Below are 23,865 nucleotides of genomic sequence, written 5' to 3' on the forward strand. Positions count from 1 at the left end.
CATGCCCAAACTTAATATTGGTAGTAGGAAAGTATGAATTAACAAGATGTTGAAACTTAGCATAATTAATTAGGGTAATATTGGCCGGCCAAAAAAATGATGGTAATATTAGAAATTACTTAAATTTTATGACAAATTTAATATTTTTAAATGTTTTGATTGGTATTTGTGAATTAGTTGGTCGTCTCTTATATTAAGCATAAGAGAGAGCACGTAAGAACAGAATCAACATGATAATAAATAAAAATAAAATTATATATTTATATAAAATATTTTAATGATGCGAGTCTGATATGTAAATAGGACTAAAAATTTTCTCCCTCTCCTCTGTAAATAGAACCAGATGAGTATTTATTAGTATAATCTTATAAACAGCATTGTATGTTCATTTTTACAAATTAAATATTAATATATTTCATTCAGTTTGAAACAACGGAACCATGCTGTTGCAATAACACGATTCAATAAAAATAAAATCACATACCAAATTCAACTTCAATAGTACTTCAATTGTTTGCGAGAACAATAGGGAAGATACGTCATTCTATACGGATGTGCGTCAATTGTGGGTGTGGGAGAGATTTCTTAAAATATTGATTTATTGCGACCATTATATTTGGGAATTGAATTAGTAGTTAATTTTTTTCAAGGTTCATCCTCGGACTATATAGTTGTCGTTTGCATTAGTGGGCTGATGAATCACATCATTTTTTTTTTTTGGGTTTGCCGGTTACTCTTCAATTATTAAAATCCTAATTAATGAGCACATCCACTTTCTCCTCCGTCATTATTATCTCCTTACTTTTTTCTCTCCGGATCGGAGTCCTGACTCCTGACCATACCATATCCACACAACTCATTTTCCTACAACATTTGATTAAACACACTGAGAAGGCTGTTTTTCGTTTTTAAAACTTCTAATAATTGAATTATTGATCGGAACGATCTCCACTTGATCTGCATCGCCAAGCTACCAAGTAAATACACTGAACAAGCTACTTTTGTGCAAAAGCCATCCATTGCGTGCTGACCAACAATCATTTGTTTTCCATGGGAACACGTATGTTATTGAATTTAAACATAGAAAAACCCGAAACATTGACATTCGCTAATTACTAATTGCTGAAGAGTGGTATATTGCAGCTATAGTACATACCCCGTCTCACACTATGCTTTGGCTTTATCTTTTCTTTGAGAAGACAAACATAGAAAAGGGACGGGACGATAGTAATTCTGCAGATTCAACAGGCGTGGGCTTCAGTTGATCATGACCTTCACAGGGGATGCACCAAAATGCACGGTCTTCAGCCCCTTCGATGGGAGGGCCCCAGCAAAGGCCATCTGGTCTTCTCGCCCTCTCTTCTTATGGTCGTTGCTCCTCATTTTCTCCTCCTCCTCCTTCGTCGTTTCTTTCTCACCTCTCAACCAAACCCCAAATAGTTTCAGACTTTCTCCGCCTTCACCTACCGCCTTTGTCTCGTCCTCATCTTCTTGTCCTTCTTCTTCTTCTTCTTCGCGGCTGGACCCACTTGTTCCTTGCCGCATTAGGCGATTGATCTGATCGGGCCCCACTTTGAGGTACTTCGTCAGAAAACCCACCAGCTCCTCGCACTGCCTCTTCGCTTCCGCTAGCTCCGAGCTCAGCATCTCATTATCTTTTCTCAGCTTCTCATTCTCTCCTGATAGCTCTGCGTATTCTGCACCCGTTTTCGTCTCCGCCGACCCCGGCTTATTCTTCGAATCAGTCGATGAAGTGGAGGTGGACCCCACGTCGTCGCCGGCTCCGGAGTTCGACGCGGAATTCCCGCCCCCGCCGCTTCCGGACTTCCCGGAGGCCTGCGCCGATGGTTGCGAGGGATTCTTCCGGCGTTTGATCTCGGAGAGGAGCTCCTTGCGTCCTCGCTTGAAATGTTCGTTCGCGAATTCCCATTTGTCGGGGACTATCTTTCGGAATCCCTGAGAAACACCCCCATCAACCAATTTTATTGTATTTAATCAACCAAATATATCATCAGCACAAAACATATAAACCTTATAATAACTCTCCATGATTGCCTGATTTTTTTTTTTTTTGGGTCTTCTTAGATCATAGGCTTTTTAAATTAGCTTAGTGGTCCCTCAAATTGGAGACTTTTTCGATGGGGGCGGACAACTTCGAGAGAGTTTGAATTATATTGCCGAAAAACGACGCGTGAGCTTACCCGTGCACGTGCTTGTGCGAGTTAGGTACGAAACGAGCAACTACCTCTAGAAATATGGCATCCATCATGGAAAATGAGAACACGAAGGTTCTAATGAACACGGAGAGAGTGACATTAATCGGTATCTGCTTATACTTTCTTGTTCACATTTGGCAGTATTAGTTATCTAGCTTGAGAGTGACGTGGGAGATGGCTCACAATCAAAGCAAACTCATTTAATATGATTTAGACAAATATCGTCTCCTACTTAATTAAGACAACAATAAAAACATATTAATCATTCATTATTTATTTAATTTTTGGATATACATTTCTTGTATTTTTTTTTTAAATTGGTGAATAAGGCATGCTGTCCTCTTACCAGAAAAACAAGATGATTAAAATTATCTCATCTAATTAATATATTAACATATAATATAGTACGATGGCAAAATATATATAAAGGGTACCATCTATAATCCGTTGAGTAAAATAAACATTCGGATGAAACCACCGATAATGTAGAAGATTTTTAAAGTCTTTTGGTTATTTTTTTGGGCCATATGAGAAAATAAAAAAAAAGGTTGACAGATACCAACTACACTTTTTCAAACATGCAAACAAAAAAAATTCCAGCCCCACCACCTAACAGAACAGAACGCCGTAACGACGCGTGTTTCTCCACTAACACATAAGGTTACAGAGAATTTCCTTTTTTCTCGTTACTTAATCAATTTTACTTTGACTAGCTGGTCCAAAACGGGAACCGAGACCCAGAACATCGAGGATGCCAGAGGCAAAGAAGCCTCCTTCTCTAACCCCAAATTCGGATGAAACAAACTTTTACAGTTATACTACCCCCGGCCACCTCGTTTAATTTTTATTTTAATTATAAATATAAGACTTTAATTTATTTTGTCTCTCATGTGTATATATTTTTCTAAGGTGGTCCTTATTAAAATAGTAATTATAACTAATATACTTGATTAACAAGGATATTTTAGAAAAGACGACACCTATTTATTATAAATAAATAATTTAATTTATTTTTTTAATCTATTCAAATTAATTAACTAAATCTTGTATTTATATTTGGAAGAGAAAATAGTATGAGTGGCATAGTTAAATCTTTTGGTTAATTAAATAGCATCTTTTGTAACCATAGTTCATGGTTCTGCAGTACGTTTCAGAAACTCGACGTCATCTTGTTTATCGTATAACAACTTATTAATCATCTAAATGTAGTAAATTATATATACGCCTAAGCATTCAATCCCAATAATATGTAAAGAAGGGGAGAATCCTATTAAGAGGAGGGAAGAGGAACATACATAAGTGTTGAGCTGACGAACAAAGCTGGAGAAATTGTTGTGCTTGAAATAATTGGGAAGCAAATCCTTGGCAAAATCCGCTTGCTTCCACACCACGAACGTGTCGCCGCTTTCGTTCCACGATATCACGTCGTTGGTCAGCTCATCGTCCACCAAATGGTATGTTTTCGTCAGAAACGGCGCCGGCACCGACCGCTGCGTCATTTCCCTCCTCGATCGGCGTTTCTCTCTCAGGGAAGAACTCTTTCGAAACAAATAACAAATTCCTATCTGAAATTCCGGACTATATTGATCCGACGCGGTACAGGAAAAATAGAATAAACAAACGGCCAGAGAATCGCGATTGATTAGGAAGAACAACTAAAGAGGAGAAGAGCCGTCAAGAATTCCCAATCCCAGCAATAGAAGCCAAAGAGGAAGAATCGAGAGTGAACTAAGTGATCGGAAGGCTTTCTGCGATGATCAGAATCCATGGATCCAAACCGCAACCAGAATTTGAGATGAAGGGACAAAATATACCATAACTCCGACAACGGAATCAAAGAGTCGTCGTAGCTAGAAAGAGGTACGAGTAAATATCGTCCTTCTCCTATCTTGCACGAGACTACTCTGTTATATATACCAACGGATCCAAACGGGGCAAGGTGACGTAGGTTCTAGAAATATTGAGCAACTCTAAAATTAATAATAATAATAAAAAGGAATTAATAAACTATAGAGGGGGGCCTCCACTGGGACTTGCTAGTGCATTATGTTGTTTGGAAGAGGAAGCTTCGCAGGGTTTGAGAAAAATGGAAATGTGGTGTACGCACGAGAAGGACGCGTGGAGTTTTGAGAAAGTCGCAGGGAAAGGATAGAATTTGAGAAGGGGAAGAGTGGGTAAAGAGGGTTTTTCCTTGCTTCTTCCACCTACCACTCCCATTTGCCCCTTTCTTCTTTATATTGCTTCTATTCGTCGTTATCCTTCCATCCTCTTTTATTCTTTTATTTCTTCCATTCTAATATTCCCCCCTTCTTATCTTTCTTTAACTGCCACTAGCCTTCCTTAACTCTTCCCAACAATGCCCCTTTCTTGAACTAGAGGTAATCTGAGGTTATAAGCGATATTAAACTTACGATCTTCTGTTTAGAGGAAAACATTCATATTATTAGGCTGCGTAATTATATTAGCTTTCTACCACTTTTCTACTCTTTTCATTTCTCTCATTCTATTTACGCCAGTGGACATTGAATTAGACAAGTCATTGTAGCAAAAGTGGAAGATGCCACTCACGTTCTAAATGTTTTCCACTTCACTATCTTTTATCTTTTTCCTTCCCATATGCTAGTACCTCTTCTAATATGTATTTAATATTTAATTCATTAGGGTGGGGGTTGGCTATTGCAAGGTGAGCGCCGGCCAATACGGATTAAAATAATTTTCAATCGATAAATTTAGTGATTTTAATGTTTAGGGTTTCTTTTTTGTTTCTAAACAAAGCATAATATATTTTAAATCCGAAAACTTAATAAAGTTATATACAAATTAAAAAAGCTAATATGGGCCTGCACATATAGCACGAGAAGTTGGTAAACGTGAAGATTTATACAACCTATCAATATTATTCCATGTTTCAAATTTAACAATTTATGTTTCTATTACAATAAATGGAATTGAGTCATTTATAAATTAATCTCGCAATCGAATGCTTTACGATATCTATCTCTTCATTCAATCTTTTTACTTGAGACATGGTAATTTTTTTAAAAAAATAAATGAGTTTCATGTGTTTCTTTTTTCTTTTTTTTTTTTGCCAACATTTTTGAGTGTTACACGTTCTGCTTCAAGCGTATTTTGCAAAGACTGGAGAGGCTTGTTTATGTTATCCACTTTCTCTGTTGATATATTTTTCAAAAAAAAAATTCATTTAAATCTCTTATGCGCTCCGACATGTTTAAAAAAAAAAATGGTCATGATGGAGGACGGTGGAAACAGGGGAAGTGGGAATACATGGAATGTCATTGTCAAGTGTCTTGAATTGTATTGCGGGCAATATAATAATATTAGCTCTGATACTTAAAATAAGAGTTAGTTTATTAATTTGAGTAGATTAAAAATTTTTTGTTAAGTTTGTTATTTATAATAAATATATTTTATCTTTCCTAGCTAAAATACCTACAGCTGATCATGTGTATTAGTTAAAACTATCATTTAATGGAACATTTAACATGTAAAACTATTTCAAGGATTACTTTAAGAAAAAAATGGATAAATTTGAGAGACAAGGTAGATTGAAATATTATATTTATAACTAAATTAGATGTTAAACTAGCTTTTATATGAAATATCATAGGTAGTATATGTTATCATTGTAAACACTTTAAGAACGAACCGTTTAGATAATGTCCGCTCTAATTCACAATGGAAACTGTGATGCCAATATAATAAAGCCAATTAGATTGCCTCCATTGAACTTTCCACACCAATAAGATTATTGACCTAATTCCAACCACCAGGGTCTAGCCATATATGCTTATTATACTTGTATACATTATATCATATTTTTCAAAGATGACAATTATTTCCAGGAATGTACATTATACAGTATACTGATTCGTTCCATGCACCAAGCAAACACACAGGTGATGAGTTTGTTGAATTATCCAAATTTAACTTCTCGGATATCGTAAATAAGCAATGCAATTGTTTTCGTTTTTTATTTTATTTTAGTTTACCATATTATCGACTTCTCTTTTTTTTCGTTGGAAAATATTATATATTATCAAATGTGTAATCCTGTTTCGCTACTCATCAACTTAATGCGAAAGTTCCTTCTTAAATTAAGCCATGATCGAGCCCTTCCACCATCATGCTTTCTCACTTCTCTCCACCGCCGAAATATTGTTGTTCATTCACTTGCCTTATCTAAAATGACAAGTGCTTTAACATTTTTTTTTTAATGAATAGATTTTAAAAATTTTAATGTAAACAATTTTAACCTTTTTCCTTCAAAAACAGTTTTAACAAAGATATTTTTGTTCGTGTCAGTGCTAAATATTAATTTTTTTAATCAGTCATAAATACATAAGACCTATTTTAAATCACGATATGTCACTTATGATGTGTTACACCAAAGATACTTGCACGCAATTTATTCCAGAGTGTTTTGGAAAACAAAACCCGCCTGCTCTTTAAAAGTGATGATTTCGAAATGATGTCGTCTTTTTCTGGGGAAAAAATTAAGGTTTTTAGCTAATTATAATCCATGCGATTCAATTAAATTAATCTTATATTAAGAATTAGTGGTGGGAATAATTAATACTCATCCAATCCTTAATATAAGACCTATTTAACTAATTTGATTAGATTAAGGAAGTTAGGTAAGTTAGTTAATTATAAGAAAAATGACACATTTTTCCTAAAACACCATAATCATCTTTCTTAATACCCTATCTCCTTCTTCTATTTGATTATGGTTAAGGGAGTATCCATAGGGGTAATTTAGAGAAAATTGATAAATATGAGAAATAGATCTTATATTTAGGATCAAAACCAACTCAAGAATTAGGTCCTATATTAAGGACCGGAGGAGTACTATGTGAATAACCAATAATCATAAAGTAAGCTAAATAATAGTAATTCCTTTCTTACCAGCATCCACTTGCCTATCAAGTATCAAGTTAAAGTTGTGCGACTTGGTGAGAACTAACGCTACAGTGACGATTTTGTCAGTGAGCAATCTAAGTGTAGTCATATGCCATCCGATTCAATCTCTGATTAACAAAACAGTTAGACAATGAAATTTTAAATTTACATTATAAATTAAATCTTATATTTTAGGATTTAGGATGGGACGTAGTATTTAAAACGAGTGTGTGAACAATGAGATTGTTCCGATGAATGAAAGAGTTGTATAATTGGCAAATGATAAAGAGAAGGAGAGTTGTATGAAGTTGACAATTACAAAATATTAATATGTTAAGGATGCTTACAGTTACAATTCAATAGTGACGACCACAGGAACGTTGAAACTTCCTAACAAAGTTCGTACCCAATTTGAACACACAAACCACTTGTTCTTTGCCTTGCGGCGCCTTTCTCCAACTACGCCAATCCAAATTTAAGCTTAAAAAAATTCTCCCAAGTTTCTATTTTTTTTCCTTTTGTTTTTCTTTTTTTGGCTTCTCGTAGTCAAATCCTTAACAATTGTCGGTTTCTTTAACGTAATTATTTTATAGGATAATCATTGGTTTAAATATCCTTACCAATAATTAAGTTGTAAGTAATTTTATTCGTTATCTGAGCATGAAGCCTTCCTAAACCCCAGTCAGTCCCAAGACCGACTAAACTAAACTTTTTTTAATAAAAAATAAATGGCTAAATATATATTTAATTTGATCTTTTAATTTTATACGGAGTTTTGTTTTGGTCATTAACTTTAAAAAGTATACTCTTAGTCCTTTAACTCTAAAATTATTAGGCATTAATAATATTTTTTTGTAACAATCATAGTTGTTTTGAAATTTAAACTTAATATATTAGCATTTGAAAATGTTTTATCAATATTTAAGATCTCAATGTTATTTTTTTATAGTAATTTTATAGTTAAAAAACTAAAAGTACACTTTTTAAAGTTAAAAGACTAAATTAGAATCCTGTATAATATTAAAGGATTGATGTGTACTTTAGCCAAAATAAATTGTGAGATATTTAGGAAAATCAACATCCCTTTAATATAATTCACACAGACACACACACATATATCAATCCCTCATTCTCGTCTTTTTCTTTCTCTTAATTACCTGTTGATTTGTTTTTATGTTAGTTATTTGAAACAAAACATTTCGATTAGCTTCTCTGAAATAAAAATTGCGGCTAAGCTAAAGAGTAAACACGTTAAAAATAATACTAATTATTGTACTGAAAATATTACTTATTAAAAGTTTAAATTTTTAAAATGTTATTTTTATGCAGCCACCTACTGGAGCTTGAACACCGCCGGTCAATTTCAGTTCCTTTCTGGATGATGGCACTTATTTTGTATTGAAAATATCAGTTACTTAATTGGCTCTGAATTTTGGAAATTGAGTATTTTATAAGTAAATGCATGAGCGATATTTATTAGGAAAAATTATAAATAAAGACCTCATAATATGTAAAATTATGATTTGGAACTCTCAATTTGGAAAATACCAAATAAAGACCCGGGAAATAACAAGTTCATTTAAGCGAATGACAACTTTAATAGACCAAATCACAATTTGACTGAGGGGCATTTCAGATATTTTACCCACATTTTATATTTGCAAAAGTAAGACCAGATCCTTATTTGCTATTTTTCAAATTCAAGGTCCCAAATCACAATTTTACATATTGTGAGATAGTTATTTGCAATTTTCCCTTTTTATTATGCCAATTGTTTTTTTTTTTAACAAAAGAAAGAATTTTTAATAACTAGTCTATTCCAACACGGCCCATAGTAGTGGATCTGCAACTATTACTAGTAGAGAGTACAGCAGTAATATTCACAGCATCCTTCTCCAAAATCCAAAGTAAATGAGACGCCATAATTGTTCTTGGTTGTTGTAAACGATGCCATGCTAGTGAAGCATGTATGTATATCTTATGTAATTTTTTCCTTTCACATAAATCCTATTCTGTCAAGGTGTAATCCGAGAGAAATGATTTTATCTATTTAACTTTATTAAATAAAAGCAGAGAATATAAGAATACTTGTAGCATCATTAACATGTGTTATTCTAGAGACTCGTGATGAAGCAAAGTCGCAATATATATTCTCTACTTGAGTAGCAATGGCCCAACTTTTCAAAGCTGCGCGCCTAAAATATAATGTCAAGTCCCCACTTTCTGGTACGAAACAGATGGAGAATAAAAGCTCTTGCTCCAGAATTCTTCATTTATTTCCCACTTAACTGCAAACCCTCATCTCATCAAAAGCAGCCATCGGCCAGCCCAGAAGTGATACACAAAAGAAAAAAAGGGTCATAAACAGTCCATTATGCCTTAATGAAGCCTACCTTGAACCCCACACGCATATGGAACACAGTGATGAAAGAAAGACGCCCACAAACAGAGACAAAGCTCGTAAAGTAGAAACTGCCGACAGCTCCACGTTGACATACAACTAATTAAAAGGTTGCCTTAGACAACTGGGTAGTTAATATCAGCCCCGTGATTGGTGGAGGATCATTGTCAAAAGAGGTTTAATTTATGTCTGGCCAATTCATATATGTAATTATTGGCTGCTTCATTATTATTCATTTATATCAGCCTGAAGAACTTTGACGCACCGCACAAGCAACCACCTGAGCCCACTGCTTCAACCTTGACTTCACCGTTTGTGGATTTTCCCCTTCGTCACAGTCCCAACCAGATACACAATTATCAGATTCATTATTATATATTGCCCACTCTGCCAAATTGAAGAATAAAAACTAAGATATATATATGTACAATGTTGTGTACCTCGAGCGTATATGGTGGTGTGGGGACTGCCGAGGGGAGAGGGACTATCGGAATCAGAAGACGGCGTCGTTGTCATCGTTGACCTGTAGTTCTCGCTGACAACGTAGTAGAGTTCAAGAGCTGGCAGGGTATCGGAAAGACGCTGATCCAGTTCAACTTCCCGTGATGACCCGAATCCGAAGCCCAGTTCAATGCAGGCCTTGAGCTCGTCCACGTCCTCGTCGGTCACGCTCTTGCTCCTCCTATTCTTCCAGTTCCCTTTACGTCGAAGCCATGCCTCGTCGCGGAACGCATCGGGCGACCACGATCGCTGCTTGTACAGAGGCTCAGCACCAATCCGCGGTGGCGCGTGCGGTTCACACAAGGGTGTGGGCGTTAGAGACCCCGAGCACAGCCCCTGAATGTTGGGGTTGTGCGGGGGTCGAGAGACCTCGCACGGTGGGTTAGGGGACGCTATGGCTTATTAGGTTTGTTTGGTCGCTCTTGAATAGTGGCGAGGCCTGAGGCTTTTAAGGATGTGAGGTGGTGAGGTGCTGGGCCCAGGAGTGCCCTCTACGCCTGCTTCATTGGTCCACGTCATCATGACCTGTACTCGCCCTCCTCCGATCTGCGTGCCCTCGCAATGCAAAGCAGGGGGCTCTGTTAGCCTACGGCCCAAGCAAGAGGCCTCAGCTGGGGGACACACGGGATAATTGTTATATATATGGATTATACGCAAAGTTATTAGCTCACCCCAAAATCATCCTTTTTATTGCTTACAAGATATTATATATGTCCTCGTACATACAATGTCTTGATCCTGATTCACTTCTAAACAACATTATAAAATTTTAATATTTTACTAACTAATTAAACATAATAATTATAAAATTGTATAAATAATTAACCAAATTCATCTAAATAATAATCTTTGTTGAAGCTAATTTTAATATTTTACTAGAAATAACTAATTTAAATTAATCTTATTAATTTACGTAAAATTATTTTTATGTGCTTATAATAAAGACCAGTGGAGGGAACAATAACGTTAGCACTTAGCACAGCAAATTAAAAACCGAGTTGCTTATGTGGGCAAAGCATCTATCATAATAGATAGGGTCACTTGGGATATAATTGCTGGCAAAATGAGTATACAAGAACTAGCTTTTGTTTTCAAATGATATATATATATATATATGTATATATCAAATGAAGGGGAATATGTGCATGCCAAAGATTTGATCTTAAGCTTATAATAATGAGCAGAGGATATAGCCCTCGAATGAGTGAGCAGGTTAATTAGTTAGAAAAATGAAAATTAATTATTATATGTAACTCAGCTCCACAAAATAATATCATAATGCCTTGGCGATTAAGGAAGGGGTCAACTCAAATTAAAGGAGTGGAGCGGTGGTGTGTTCCCGTCATTTTCCCACTCATCAAACAGCAGCAATATAATTAATTATACTGCGCTGTATATATTCTATATATGCGCGCGCGCGCGCGCGAGAGAGAGGGAATGACCCACACACACATATATAATTACTAATTTTCATATGGATGTGAGGGTTGGCTTAACATATGCATGATGAAGCTCACTTATTAATGAGCGATTGGCTCTCTTAGTCATTTAATTAAGCACTGCTAGCTTGAGAGAATAAAGTCAATTGAAGAGGAATCAACTCTTTCTAAAGACTGGTATTTTAAACAAAAGGGTTTCATCATATCAACCTGTTCCACTGTAAAGGCATGCATCTCAAATTTTTCTCATCAAATAACACTGCTTCGTTTAATTATAGGGACGACATTACAAATTGCTGAATTTGAATCCGATCATTTGACCTTCTTTTACTTTATTCTGTGTTTTAAAATTTTTAATCATCAATATTACCTCCGATCCTTAATATAAGAGTCAGTTTGACTTTTAATTTGGTTCTAAATACAAGAACTTAATTTACTTTGTCTTTCATATTTATATATATTTTTTAAATAGTCCTTGTAATATTTGCACACATTAAAAATTCTATCAAATAGTAGTTCTAGCTAACACATATTATTAGTAAGGATATTTTAAGGAAGACAACACTTAGACCGTATTAAGGATTAATAAGTAGTTCTAGCTAACTTAATAAGTTTTCTTAATCTACTCAAATTAGTCAGCTAATTCTTATATTAAGGATCATAGGTTGTATGTAAAAGTAAAACTGTATGACAAAGAGAGCGCACTATAGAGTATAGATTCAGTATCTTGTCTTGATTTATGGGCGTAATACTTCCATATCCAAGGGTCGGGTTAAGCTTCATTAAGCCAAAAATGTGTTCAATACAATGTTGTAGCCCTTTAATTTCGTAATAAATCTGTTTTAGTTGTCAGTATTTGTTTGACCATGACATTACACCCAGCTACTCAAAATAGTAGTCATATCAATCTCTCACTTGGATTGTTAATCTCATAATATTAATTAAAAAAATATTAGAGTGACTTTTAATTAAGACTGAGAATACACAATTAGCCTTGCCTTTGTTGCAAGACAAGGTATCAATATACGTACCTTACGCAGAAGATTACTACTGAGACCATGTGTGCGCGTGCATATAATGCTGAAAATCGAACCACGCATTAAAGATAATTTAAGTAATCAAAATGGAAGATCCTTAAAAAAAATCTTTTTTTTTTTAAGATCATCAATTGATTTTTGAAAGTCACATTTAAGCTTGTTAATTTTAATCCAGTTGCGTTAGACCATATAAATGTAAAACTCTTTTAGTAACAAGTTTTTCATTCATAAGGCTCGAACTCAAAAACTTACTAAAAATGAAACAAGCGGGAAATGACGTGAATTAGGTGTGGTTGACAACGATATTGACATGCATCATCATCACTACTACTACTACTACTACAAAAAAAAGAAGACATATAACGTCGGGAAAAAACAGTAGTTAAAAAAAAACACCGTTAAAAAAAAGGACCATAGCAGTTTTGTAAACAAATAGCTTGACGGTTAACTTTATACAACAATTATTAAGACAACCGTCGTGAGAAGTGTTTTTAATGCCAGTTGAATTAAATACCTCCATTAAAAGTACTTTCCACGGTAGTTATCTTAATAACCACTATGGAAAGTTTTAAACATAACCCTATCACGCGTTCTCTTTTTGTAGTTTCATAGTCCAGTGCACCATGGCCCACCTTTGTCCCACCACCCAAATTGCTATACTAGCAAATCCCTACTGTTTTCTGCCGTGTTTGGTCCTCTATTGGCATTGTGGTTGATTTTCGCCGTATTCTACCGTCTTCCATCATGATTGTTGCCTCTTCTCACGTTTTAATCGTCTTATACTGAGTGAGGTTTCTCTTCTTTCATTCTTTTCATTTTTTCTTAGTGTCTTGGATGTTTTGATAATAGAAATCTATTGTATTTCAAATAGGTTAATTGGTTTTACATTTTGGATATCTTGCATTGTTTATTTTGCATATCTTATGTGCTTGAGGGGTTGGTTGGTGACATTTAGAGTTAGAAAACCTTAGTTACTTTCTATACATGGCATCAGAAACATGTTTAAATGTTCAAAGTTGATTAGTACTTAAGTTTTTAATTTTTTTAATAATTTTTTGATAATTTTATTTCGATTTTTTTTCAAATTTTTGTAATAAACTTGAGAATTTACCAATAAATAATTTGTTAAGTGTTTTAGCCAATTTTTTTTCCGTTATAAACTTTGATTAATGATAAAGTATTGTTTAAAATTTTATGACAAATGGATATCGTTTGTATTCTCGTTTTGGATTTAGAAGTTTTAGCTTTAAGAATCTTTATTCATTGAATTGATTTGAGATTAAATTGTTATTTTTGTTTTGTTAGTTACAGTTCTTCAAATTTATCTTGTATTTGTTTATTATATTATTAGTTTGTTGATCGATTGATTTGTCCATTGTTTAAATAATTTGAAACTTATTATATTTAAAGGGAAATTCTGTAAAAAAAATTATAAAATAAAAAGGCATTCCTTTTAATTTATAATTAAGTGTTAGTCAATTTTAATTTATTGACTAACACTTGATTACTTTATTTATTTGAATATTTGAATTAAGCAGCTAGAATTGAGTTGACAGTGCAATTATGCTCATTGACTCTGTAAAATAATAGATCGTAGTTGGGTGAAAATTAAAAGAATTAGTAAAGAATATGAAGATGGGTTTGAAAGGTTTCTTGAACTTGCTCAGAGAAATGCCCCTAGTAAAAAAGATGGCTTGTATTGTTGTTTTTGTGTCAAATGCTTAAACAATAGTCCGTAGAGTATTCCTGAGATAAAAGAGTATCTTATTTGTGATAAAATAAATTTGAGATATACAAATTGTATATGGCATGACGAAATTAGAAAGACTACACTGTCTGAAAAAGAGAAGGTTATGAATGATAACCTTGGTAATAGAATTTCCGATATGTTCCGTGACATAAGCTCTGAGTCCTTTGCATAGTTCTCTCCCACATGTGGAAGCTTGTGTAGTGATAAAGAGACGCCTTTGTACCCAGGGTGCAAAGATGACTATACAAGGTTGACAACTATGTTGAAGTTGATGAACTTGAAAGCAAAAAATAGTTGGATCGATACTAGTTTCACAGAATTGCTCGAACTGTTAAATGATATTCTTTCAAAGGGAAATTTGCTTCCAAAAGGAATGTATGAGGCAAAAAAATTGTGTTCAATGGGTTTGGAATATGAGAAGATACACAGATGCCCTAATGACTGTATATTGTTCAAAAATAAGTATGGAGGGTTGAATAAGTGCCCTAAATGTGGCACTTCAAGATACAATGTAAAGAAAGATGGTGGTGATTATAATGAGATGACCAAAGTCCTCCTTTAAAAGTATTGTGATATATTCTAATAATACTACAGTTTAAGTGTTTATTTGCTAATGCCACAGAAGCAAAGAACTTGAGATAGTATTCTGATGAGAAAATATGTCATGAAAAACTTCGTCACCCTACAGATTCTCCTCAATGGAAAGCAATAGATCATAAATTTTCTCAATTCGGTGGTGAGGCAAGAAATCTGGTAATCTTAGTAGCACACACAGTGCTTGGCCAGTTCTTTGGTAATTTACAGCTTACCTCTTTGGTTATGTATGAAAATAAAGTATATCATGTTATCTTTGATGATCTCGGGGCCAAAACAGTCAGGAAACAATATCAATGTATATTTGGCACCTTTAACTGAGTACTTAAGGAAGGTGTTGATGTATTTGATGCATATAAACAAGAGACCTTTAATTTACGTGTCATGATCTTCACCTGATAAATGACTTTCTAGCATATGAAAATTTGTCAAGATATAATGTTAATGGGCATAGCATGTTCGATATGCAAAGAAGGCACTCACTACATGCAACTCAAATATGGAAGGAAGACGATCTACCTTAGTCATAGAAGGTTTTTTAGTCGGCACCACCATTATCGTAGGTTGAAGAAGGCATTTAATGGCTCACAAGAATATCAAATGGCTCCAATAACATTAACTGGAGAAGAAGTTTATCAATAGATGGAGAGAGTTAATGTGATCTTTCGCAAAAAGAAAAAGAAGACTGCCGATGAGAAGAATATATTGGGAAAAAAAACTATCTTTTTCGATCTTCCATATTAGCGAAGTCTTAATGTGAGGCATAGTCTAGATGTAATGCATGTGGAGAAAAACATATATGAGAGCCTTGTTGGTACACTTTTACACGTAAGTAGAAAAACTAAGGATAGAATTAATGCAAGATGGGACTTAGTCAAAATTGGAATAAGAAAACTCTTCTACCCACAAGAAAAAGAGGGTACGAGGGCTTATTTACATGCAGCTGTGCACACATTATCAAAGGAAGAGAAAATGAGTTTCTGTGGTTTTTTGAATAGCATTAAGGTGCCACAAGGTTATTCTTCTAATTTGAGGAAGCTTGTTTCAATGTAAGATTTGAAGATAATGAGAATGAAGTCTCACAATTGTTACATGTTGATATAATAATTACTTCTAGTTGCTATTCGAGGTATTATGAAAAACGATGTGAGAATCACTATTACGAAAGTTTGTATGTTTTTTAATGCTATTTGTAGCAAAGTTATTGATCCTACTAAGTTAGATGAATTAGAGCATGAAGGTTATGTGATCCTCTCCTAATTAGAAACGCACTTTCTTCCATCATTTTTTGACATTATGGTCCATTTGATAGCTCATCTTTGCAAGAGATAAGACTTTATGGCCCTGTGTGTTTAAGGTGAATGTACCTATTTGAGAGATATATAAAAATCCTAAAACAGTACTCTAAGAATTCTTATCAGCTTGAGGCATCAATTGTTGAGAGATATGTAGCTGAGGAGGCAATTGAGTTTTGTAACGTATCTCTTGATAGGGTAAAGGCAATTGGACTTTCTGAAACTCGATATAATATGGGGAGAAGCAAGGGAACACGGGGTGTCATAGTTAGGTCCATGTTTCATGAAGTTGTAATGCAGCACATCTATATATTTTAAACAATACGGATAAAGTTTTGCCTTACTTAGATGCTCACAAGAATATGTTGAAAAACTTGAATCCAAGAAAGAATGATATGCAAACAGCTAATAAGCATAATAAGTCATCTGCAAAGTGTTTCAAACAAAAAGTGTTAAAGAATGACAATCCTTCTGAGACAATACAAAGATTAGCCGCAAGGTCTCGTTTTGAGGTTTTGTGTTGGGACGGATATGACATAAATAGTTATTTATTTTACACAAAAATGCAAGATGATAAGAGTACTATGTAGAATAGTGGGGTGATGGTAGTAACCGAAACTATGCATTTTTCCAGTTCAAAAGATAAAAACCCAACATTGGAGTTAATATCCTATTATGGAGTAATAGAAGAGATATGAGAGATTAGTTATACCAAGTTTAAAGTTTTCATCTTCAAATATAATAGGGTTAATAGTAATGATGTGCAAGTAAATGTGTAACATTCCAATTTTTCCTTTATTTTATTTTAGGATTTAAGTTATATGGGTATAAAATTAATTAATAATATTTAAAATTAAATCTTATTGAATAAATTGTAAATCATAATTTTTGTGGTATACATATAAATTATGAAAAGAATAAATAAATGAAAATTTTAAAAAATATATATTTAAAAAAATTATTATATATATAAATTTTTAAAAATTAATTAAAATAAGAAAATAATAAAAAGGCAAATGGGCCACCCATTTGGGGGGTTAATCCCCCTGGGCCGTGGCTCTTTTATTAATATATATATATATATATATATATATATATATATATATCTATATGTATTTTATAGCAAAGCATTTTATTAGTGGGGGTCACATGTACCCCTACTTTCAAACACTTCCCCCTTTTTGCTTCATTCGTATTCCTCTGGTGCGTCGTCTCTTCGCCGTAATAGTAGGTGAGTGAGTATGAGAGGAAGGTAGAGGATGTGAGCAAGAAGAGATTTTCTTGGGTCTCATCTAAATTACTTAGGTAAGCTATTTTCTTCCTATTTTTCCTATTTAGCTTCTTTTTATTTTTTTATTTTTTGGCAGAAAAATAAAATTTGTTAGGGTTTTTTAATTTTTAATTTTTGAGGCTTCTAACTTATTTTTATGATATTAATGGAGCTTATAAGTTAGAATAGGAGTCTTATGACCTAGATTTTTATTTAAATGGTTGATTTGAAGAAATGTAAATTACGGTTTGGTTGGAAAATCTTGATTTGTGATAATGATGATATTAATTTCGAAAATGATCTCTTAGTTTAGTTCATTGGAGGTTATATTGAAGATTCAATGCTTGAACTTTGAGGATTTTTGCTAGAATAAGAATGTTGATGATTGTTGGAGAGACTTTAACTTGTGGAAGTTGGGTGTTTGGAATAAATTGGGAAAAATGCTAAAATTTAATGATCCTAGTGAGTGAGAGGTGATTAATGGATATTAATTTCAAAATTGATCTCTTAATTTAGTTTATTAGAGGTTATATTGAAGATTCAATACTTGAACTTTAAGGATTTTTGCTGGAATAAAAATGTTGATGATTTTTGGAGAGACTTTAACTTGTGAAAGTTGGGTGTTTGGAATAAATTGAAAAAAATGCTAAAATTTAATGATTCTAGTGAGTGAGAGGTGATTAATGGAAGAAGGAAATAGCATTGTAATGATGAAATGAGGAATGGTTAATATATGGCTATTTTTTTAGAATTAAAGTAAGCACTTTTGGAAGATTTTTGGATTAGTTGGAAGGAATCACCTTATTAATAATTTTGATAAATGGAATAGAGTTAAGAAGTTTTAGGATTTGTTATTTGGAAGGATGTTTGGAGGAATAGATGAATTATTCTTTTTTTCTGAAAAATATTTTCTTTAAGTGAGCCAATTATGGGGATTTAATTAATAAACTATTTCAATGCTATATTAATTATTTTTTATTAATATATGTTTATAAATTTATTATTATAGAGTGAGTTTGGTTTGGGCTCTTGAGTCTTGAATCCTCCTATTTTAGTTCTTGTGTCAAGAACTTGAGGTAATCACTTTCTAATTTCCCTTGTATACTTGTTGATGTGATTATAAGCATGTGTTGGTATTAAAAATGTTATCATTATATATTATGGTGATTTACGTATAAAAAGTGAACAATATATATAAATTTATGTTTTATAAATTTATTAGTTAAGTGGGCATGAATTATTATATCTTGTGACTATCTTGTTGATGTTGAATAAAAGTTGATTATTGAATTTGAGAATACTTTATGAATATTAGATTATGTGGAATTGGATGGGTGAAATGCTTATAAAGCTGTATTGGATTGTGCTGAAATATAATTGTGGGAGGTTTGATTATTTTATACCAAGTGGTATAGCTGTCACTTGGTGCCTAGTGGCTGGCTTTAATATTCTTAGGGCCCTCGGTATCACCCTTTCTTTGGTTGGTTAAGGGTCAGTCCAAGGACATGACACCTTTCCGTATTCTAAGGAAAGAGAACTCATGGTCCAATATGAGCTCTGTAACTTTTGGCTAAGTTATACCTCATTATTGGAGAGCTTGGTGCAGTCTTGTTAAAGAGACGAATCCTGTTATGTGTGAATAGCCCATGGGTTTTGTCAAATGTTACAAGGAGGTTATAAGGACAGTTGATGAAATTTTGTGCATGCAAGTTACTTTTGAATTATTATATATTGTTTTTGTAAAGATGTTTACTCTATCTATTATTTGAGATTGTACTTTACCTGCTTAATTATCTTGGAATCACTCTATGTATACTTGTTGAATTGGAATTGTGGTTACTAGGTCAATTTGTCTCACCACGTGGTTATTTAATATTTTTCAGGCAAGGGTTCAAGTGTTGGTCCCAAGGGGAAGTTGTCCGAGTCTTGATTTTTTCTTTCCTCTCTGTATTGCTTCTGTTTTGTCATACATGCTTTGATTGATGTATATTGCCAAACTTTAGGGTCCTTTTGTTATACTTAACATATTTTGAGTTTTTCTTGCTGTATTCTAGGGTTATACTGTTGGGCGAAGTCCTTTTTGGATATATGTGACTTTTATTCTAGTTGCGATTGATATGGGCAATAGTGGTACTTATTTTGACAGACTTCAAATGCCCTAGCCTATTTATGACTTGTTTCAGTTGTATTTTGAGATCCCAGAGTATTGTTAATGGATTTGGCATATCCATGAAAATCAAGTGTTGGTTATTTCTTGTTATATTAATCATTTTGGCTATTATGAAATAGTGACTACTGCTTTATAATAGATGCGAATTGTTGATAACTATGATAGACTTCTACTTGATTAGTTTTGTTCTTTTTACTATGGTTGACCTTTCAAGTAATTAATGGAGTCTTTTATGACTATGGTAGTTTTTTTTAATTATATGATTTATTCTTCCTCCATAGTTACTACCTAAATATTTTTGGTTAACCCTTTCGATTATATTGGTTATTAAAGAATTAATTATTATTTTGGAATTAAGTAATTGTGTATTTGTTACGGGGGCTATTATAAGATGAAGAACTTGGATTTGTTTCGATTGATCTTGGGAGGGTTAGATATAGAAATGAGCCATTTATTTTAGCAAGTCAAGCGAAATAAGTATTTTATGTCATTAATTTAGCAAAGAAAAAATTGTCCATCATGCTCTAAGGTAAGAGGCAAGGAGTTAGTGGAAATGATAGTAACTCAAAGTCCAATCTTGACAAAACCCTACCTTTCACAGCCACTCAACCTAAAACAGCTAAATTAGATTTGGTAGATGATGACTATATTATTAGGAATGATCATTGTGAAGGAATTTGGGATGATAATCATTGTAAGGCCTAAATAAATTATTTGATGTTTCTTATTAAATTTATTTGATATTTATCATTTATTATCTTTTCATTATTTATTCATAATATGATGTTTTTTATTAAATTTACTTGATGTTTCTTATTCTTACATTTGTTGGTTGTTATGTGAACAGGAAATGGACAGATCCGATCAACAAGATTCTGGCGACTAATGATGCCTCTGTCGTCAAAGCACTCAATTAAACTAGGCCCTAATTAATTTGTAGTTTAGGATCGACCTAGGTCATTACTTTCAAGGAGCAAGTTATGGGTTTCTCTAGGTAAAAATTTAGGTGATAAAAAAAATGCAATAAATTGGACCTAAACTAAAATGTAAAATTCTAATTCTAAATGAAAGATGCAAATGTCCTAAAATCTATATGAAAATAAATTAAACTTAAATGAATGCAATGCAAATTTTGGGGGGGGATTTTTTTGGAAAAAATTAAAATGATAAATGAAGAAAATTGACTAAAAAGCAAAGAAAATTAACAAGTGAAAATTGAGAAGTTCTCTTCAGTAAGGCAGAGGGGACAACTTAGGATTCGCATGGATTTAACTTTCATAACCTTAATCAGTTAATTAGACTAAAGGGAGGTGATAAGAGAGAGGAATTAATAAACTTAATTGCCTACTTGAAATAAAGGAAACTCTCAATTTCAAAACCCTTAAACCATTAGAGAACTCATAACAGTGTAAGGATGGCTAATTAAGCTTATTAAAACCAATGAAATTAATTCAAATTAATTCTGGAAATTATGTTTGAAATTATCCAATTAAACAATCAGACAATTAACCAACTTAATTAAACAATTAAGAGGCAAAAGAACCCAAATTTTGCAATTCAAACCACATTGATAATTAAACTCATAATGAAAACTCAGTTATAAATTCAATTAACAATGCAATGGTTCATAAATATAAATTCCAACAAGTATCTCAGCACAAATAAGATCCAAATATCAATCCAATCTAAGAATAAAAGTGACAATCTAGAACTAAATTGTCTCAACAAAAATACAACTTAAAATTATTTAAAACTAAATAATTTCAAGTCCTTGAATTAAAAGGATAAATGGAATATCACTCCCCGTGGTCTTCAAGTGCTAGCCGAATACTCAAGTTTCATCTATGCTCCTCCCAAGTTGCCTCCCTAGCAAGCTTAAGCCTCCATGAAAATTATCTTCCCTCCAAAGTCATTAGATGCCGCAACCATGAGGAGTAAAGAAGAGAAGATGATTATTATGTGGATTGTACGTGGATTAAGAAAGAAGAGGATGTGAATTAATGATGGTGAGAGAGGACGGTGATTTTTTTTTGAACATGGAACGAAGGAAATATGGTGCAAGGCGTCAGACTAGAGGGATCGGTGAAGGAAGAGAGATCTTGGCATTGAATTTTGTTCGTGCGTGTCTGAATGGAGAAGGAGAGAGTGATGCTAGGCGTAGGCTGGAGGGATTATTTTAATGGAAGAAAAGGAAATTCTCTTGGATCCAAAACTCAAGCCCATTAGTAATTAATTGACCCATTTGATATTAGCCATTGGATTGTGTTTAAATCCCAAGAAACAATCTTGCACCATTAGATTTCCTATGTACCCTTTCTTGACCTACAAGAATTTAAGTGCATCCATTAATGTAGATTATATCCAAATATAATCAAAAATTAAATATAAGATATGCACAAAAATTAGGCAAGAAATTGCAAAACTTTCTAGAAATAATCTTTCTAAAAACATGAGACTTATTTCCATAGAAATAGAAAAATTAATTATAAGTCAAAAATAGGAAATCACAAAATATTCATATTTTCAATCCAAAATCTCAGTTTTTATGCAAAATCCAAAAATCAACCAATTTATCCAATAATGCATAAAAATCCAATTAAGCTCAAAATTATCATTTAAATCCTAAATTAATGTGAGACAAAATATATAAAAATTGGGCTTTATCAGTGACGACAACTCTTTTGGTAGTAAGAAAAGGGGTAGAAGGCCGACATGTATGAAGAAGTTGGCTTTGCATGATGAGACTACACAGCCCACAAGGATAACAACAGAGTTTGATAATAATTTGAAGGCTGTAGGTCCTGAAAGGACTCAGTTTAATAGTTATGTGGGTTATCTAACACGTAGTAAGATTGGAATTGACATTCCTAATTAGAGGATGATAGAGGAAAATATGAAGAACAAGCTTTGGGAGGATATTTTGGTACATTAAGAATTTTTTTCTCTATTTATTTCAATTATAATTGATTATTTACTTCTAACTCTATTGTATTTTATTATAGCTTACATTTGATATTCTCGCAACAAAGGAGATGAAACATCGTGTGTTAAAGTAACTTGATAAACGGTGGAGAGATTTTAAATATATGCTTATAAGAGAGTATCTCCGTAGAAAAAAAAAAGGGCAAGTATCCTAAGGATCGATACTCTTTTATTAGTGATGAGGCATGGGAGAGGTTTGCAAAGCAACGGGAAGTCCTTACATTTCAGGTTTGGTTTCTTCAAACTTAGTTATAAATGAATTTATATTTTATTTAACTAAACTAACTATGTTAAATTTGTTTCATTGTCATAGGTACTGAGTAGGAAGAATAAACAAATATCTGAGTTGAATGTGTACCCACATACCATGTATTGTGGAGGGTATAATGGGTTAGAAAGAAGTATGATGGAGGAGCAGTTGCAAGCTGCACATATGGCTACTACTTCAGACCCTATTAGAGTTATTCCACCCATCCAGCGTCCTTCTCACCAAGAAAAATAAAAGACGACGAGGGTTAAAAAAGGTCAATATATCACTCCAAAGACTGCTGCTGTTGCTAAGAGAATTGTAAGTAATATCAAATATTATGCTTCATTAACTGCTTTTTTCCATTATCTTAAATTAAATTTGCTGCTTTAATGTTACGGGATACATTTGAGGAGTAAGTATCCCAAGGTACGTTTGTTCCTCATGGATGGATGAATATCTTAGCCACTGTGATTGTAAAGGTCGACTGTCCCAATTAAGTTAGAGGGGGCCCTAAAGGGATTAGCATTAAACAGTTCTTTGGCCCTGCTTCATGAAGAAGTACTAGTTCATTCTCCGCAGACATGGTATCTAAAAAGGAGCTTGACTAGCAATTACAAGAAGAAATGGAGAGAGTTCGAGCTCAACTTAGTCAAGAACACAAGGCAGAGATACAAACGATGCGTGAGGAGTTTGATGCCAAGTTTCAACAGGTGATGATGATAATGAGAACAACTGGATTCCAGATGCCTTGAGTGTCTGAACCGTCATAGGTAACAATCACATATCTTTTCAAATCTTCTCAAAGTTCATTTCATCCATTTAAACTTATTTACTGTGCCTTAAGTAATTTCTTTCTATGTTTCAAGGTTTACCTATGATTAAAAGTGGGAAGGGCAATAATAATCAAACACAATAACTAACAATGTTTGATCCTAACCCTAGCCCTGACCCTATCAAAGACAATGGATTGTCGTGTGCTCTCTATGTGGACTTTGAAGGTTCATCTCGTCATGTTGCTAATGGTCGAGCATTCTTGGGCA

The 23,865-nt window shown here is 33.4% G+C and overlaps 2 protein-coding genes across 2 annotated transcripts; both read right to left on the reverse strand.

Annotated features, from left to right (window-relative positions):
* Positions 1–1,003: 1,003 nt before the first annotated feature.
* Positions 1,004–4,120, reverse strand: LOC114719189 (heat shock factor protein HSF24). Its single transcript, XM_028904649.1, has 2 exons — positions 3,512–4,120; positions 1,004–1,956 (listed from the first exon to the last, which is right to left on the reverse strand). Exons 1-2 carry the CDS (start codon positions 3,713–3,715, stop codon positions 1,258–1,260), a joined length of 903 nt encoding a protein of 300 aa, XP_028760482.1. The 5' UTR covers positions 3,716–4,120; the 3' UTR covers positions 1,004–1,257.
* A 5,053-nt stretch (positions 4,121–9,173) lies between these two features.
* Positions 9,174–23,408, reverse strand: LOC114719188 (uncharacterized). Its single transcript, XM_028904648.1, has 3 exons — positions 23,357–23,408; positions 9,978–10,436; positions 9,174–9,924 (listed from the first exon to the last, which is right to left on the reverse strand). Exons 1-3 carry the CDS (start codon positions 23,406–23,408, stop codon positions 9,779–9,781), a joined length of 657 nt encoding a protein of 218 aa, XP_028760481.1. The 3' UTR covers positions 9,174–9,778.
* Between the last annotated feature and the right edge of the window lie 457 nt (positions 23,409–23,865).

The sequence above is a fragment of the Neltuma alba genome, unplaced genomic scaffold (assembly GCF_004799145.2).
Source record: "Neltuma alba isolate B1F8T4 unplaced genomic scaffold, ASM479914v2 tig00011897_pilon, whole genome shotgun sequence".
In the NCBI taxonomy this organism is placed as follows: Eukaryota; Viridiplantae; Streptophyta; class Magnoliopsida; order Fabales; family Fabaceae; genus Neltuma; species Neltuma alba.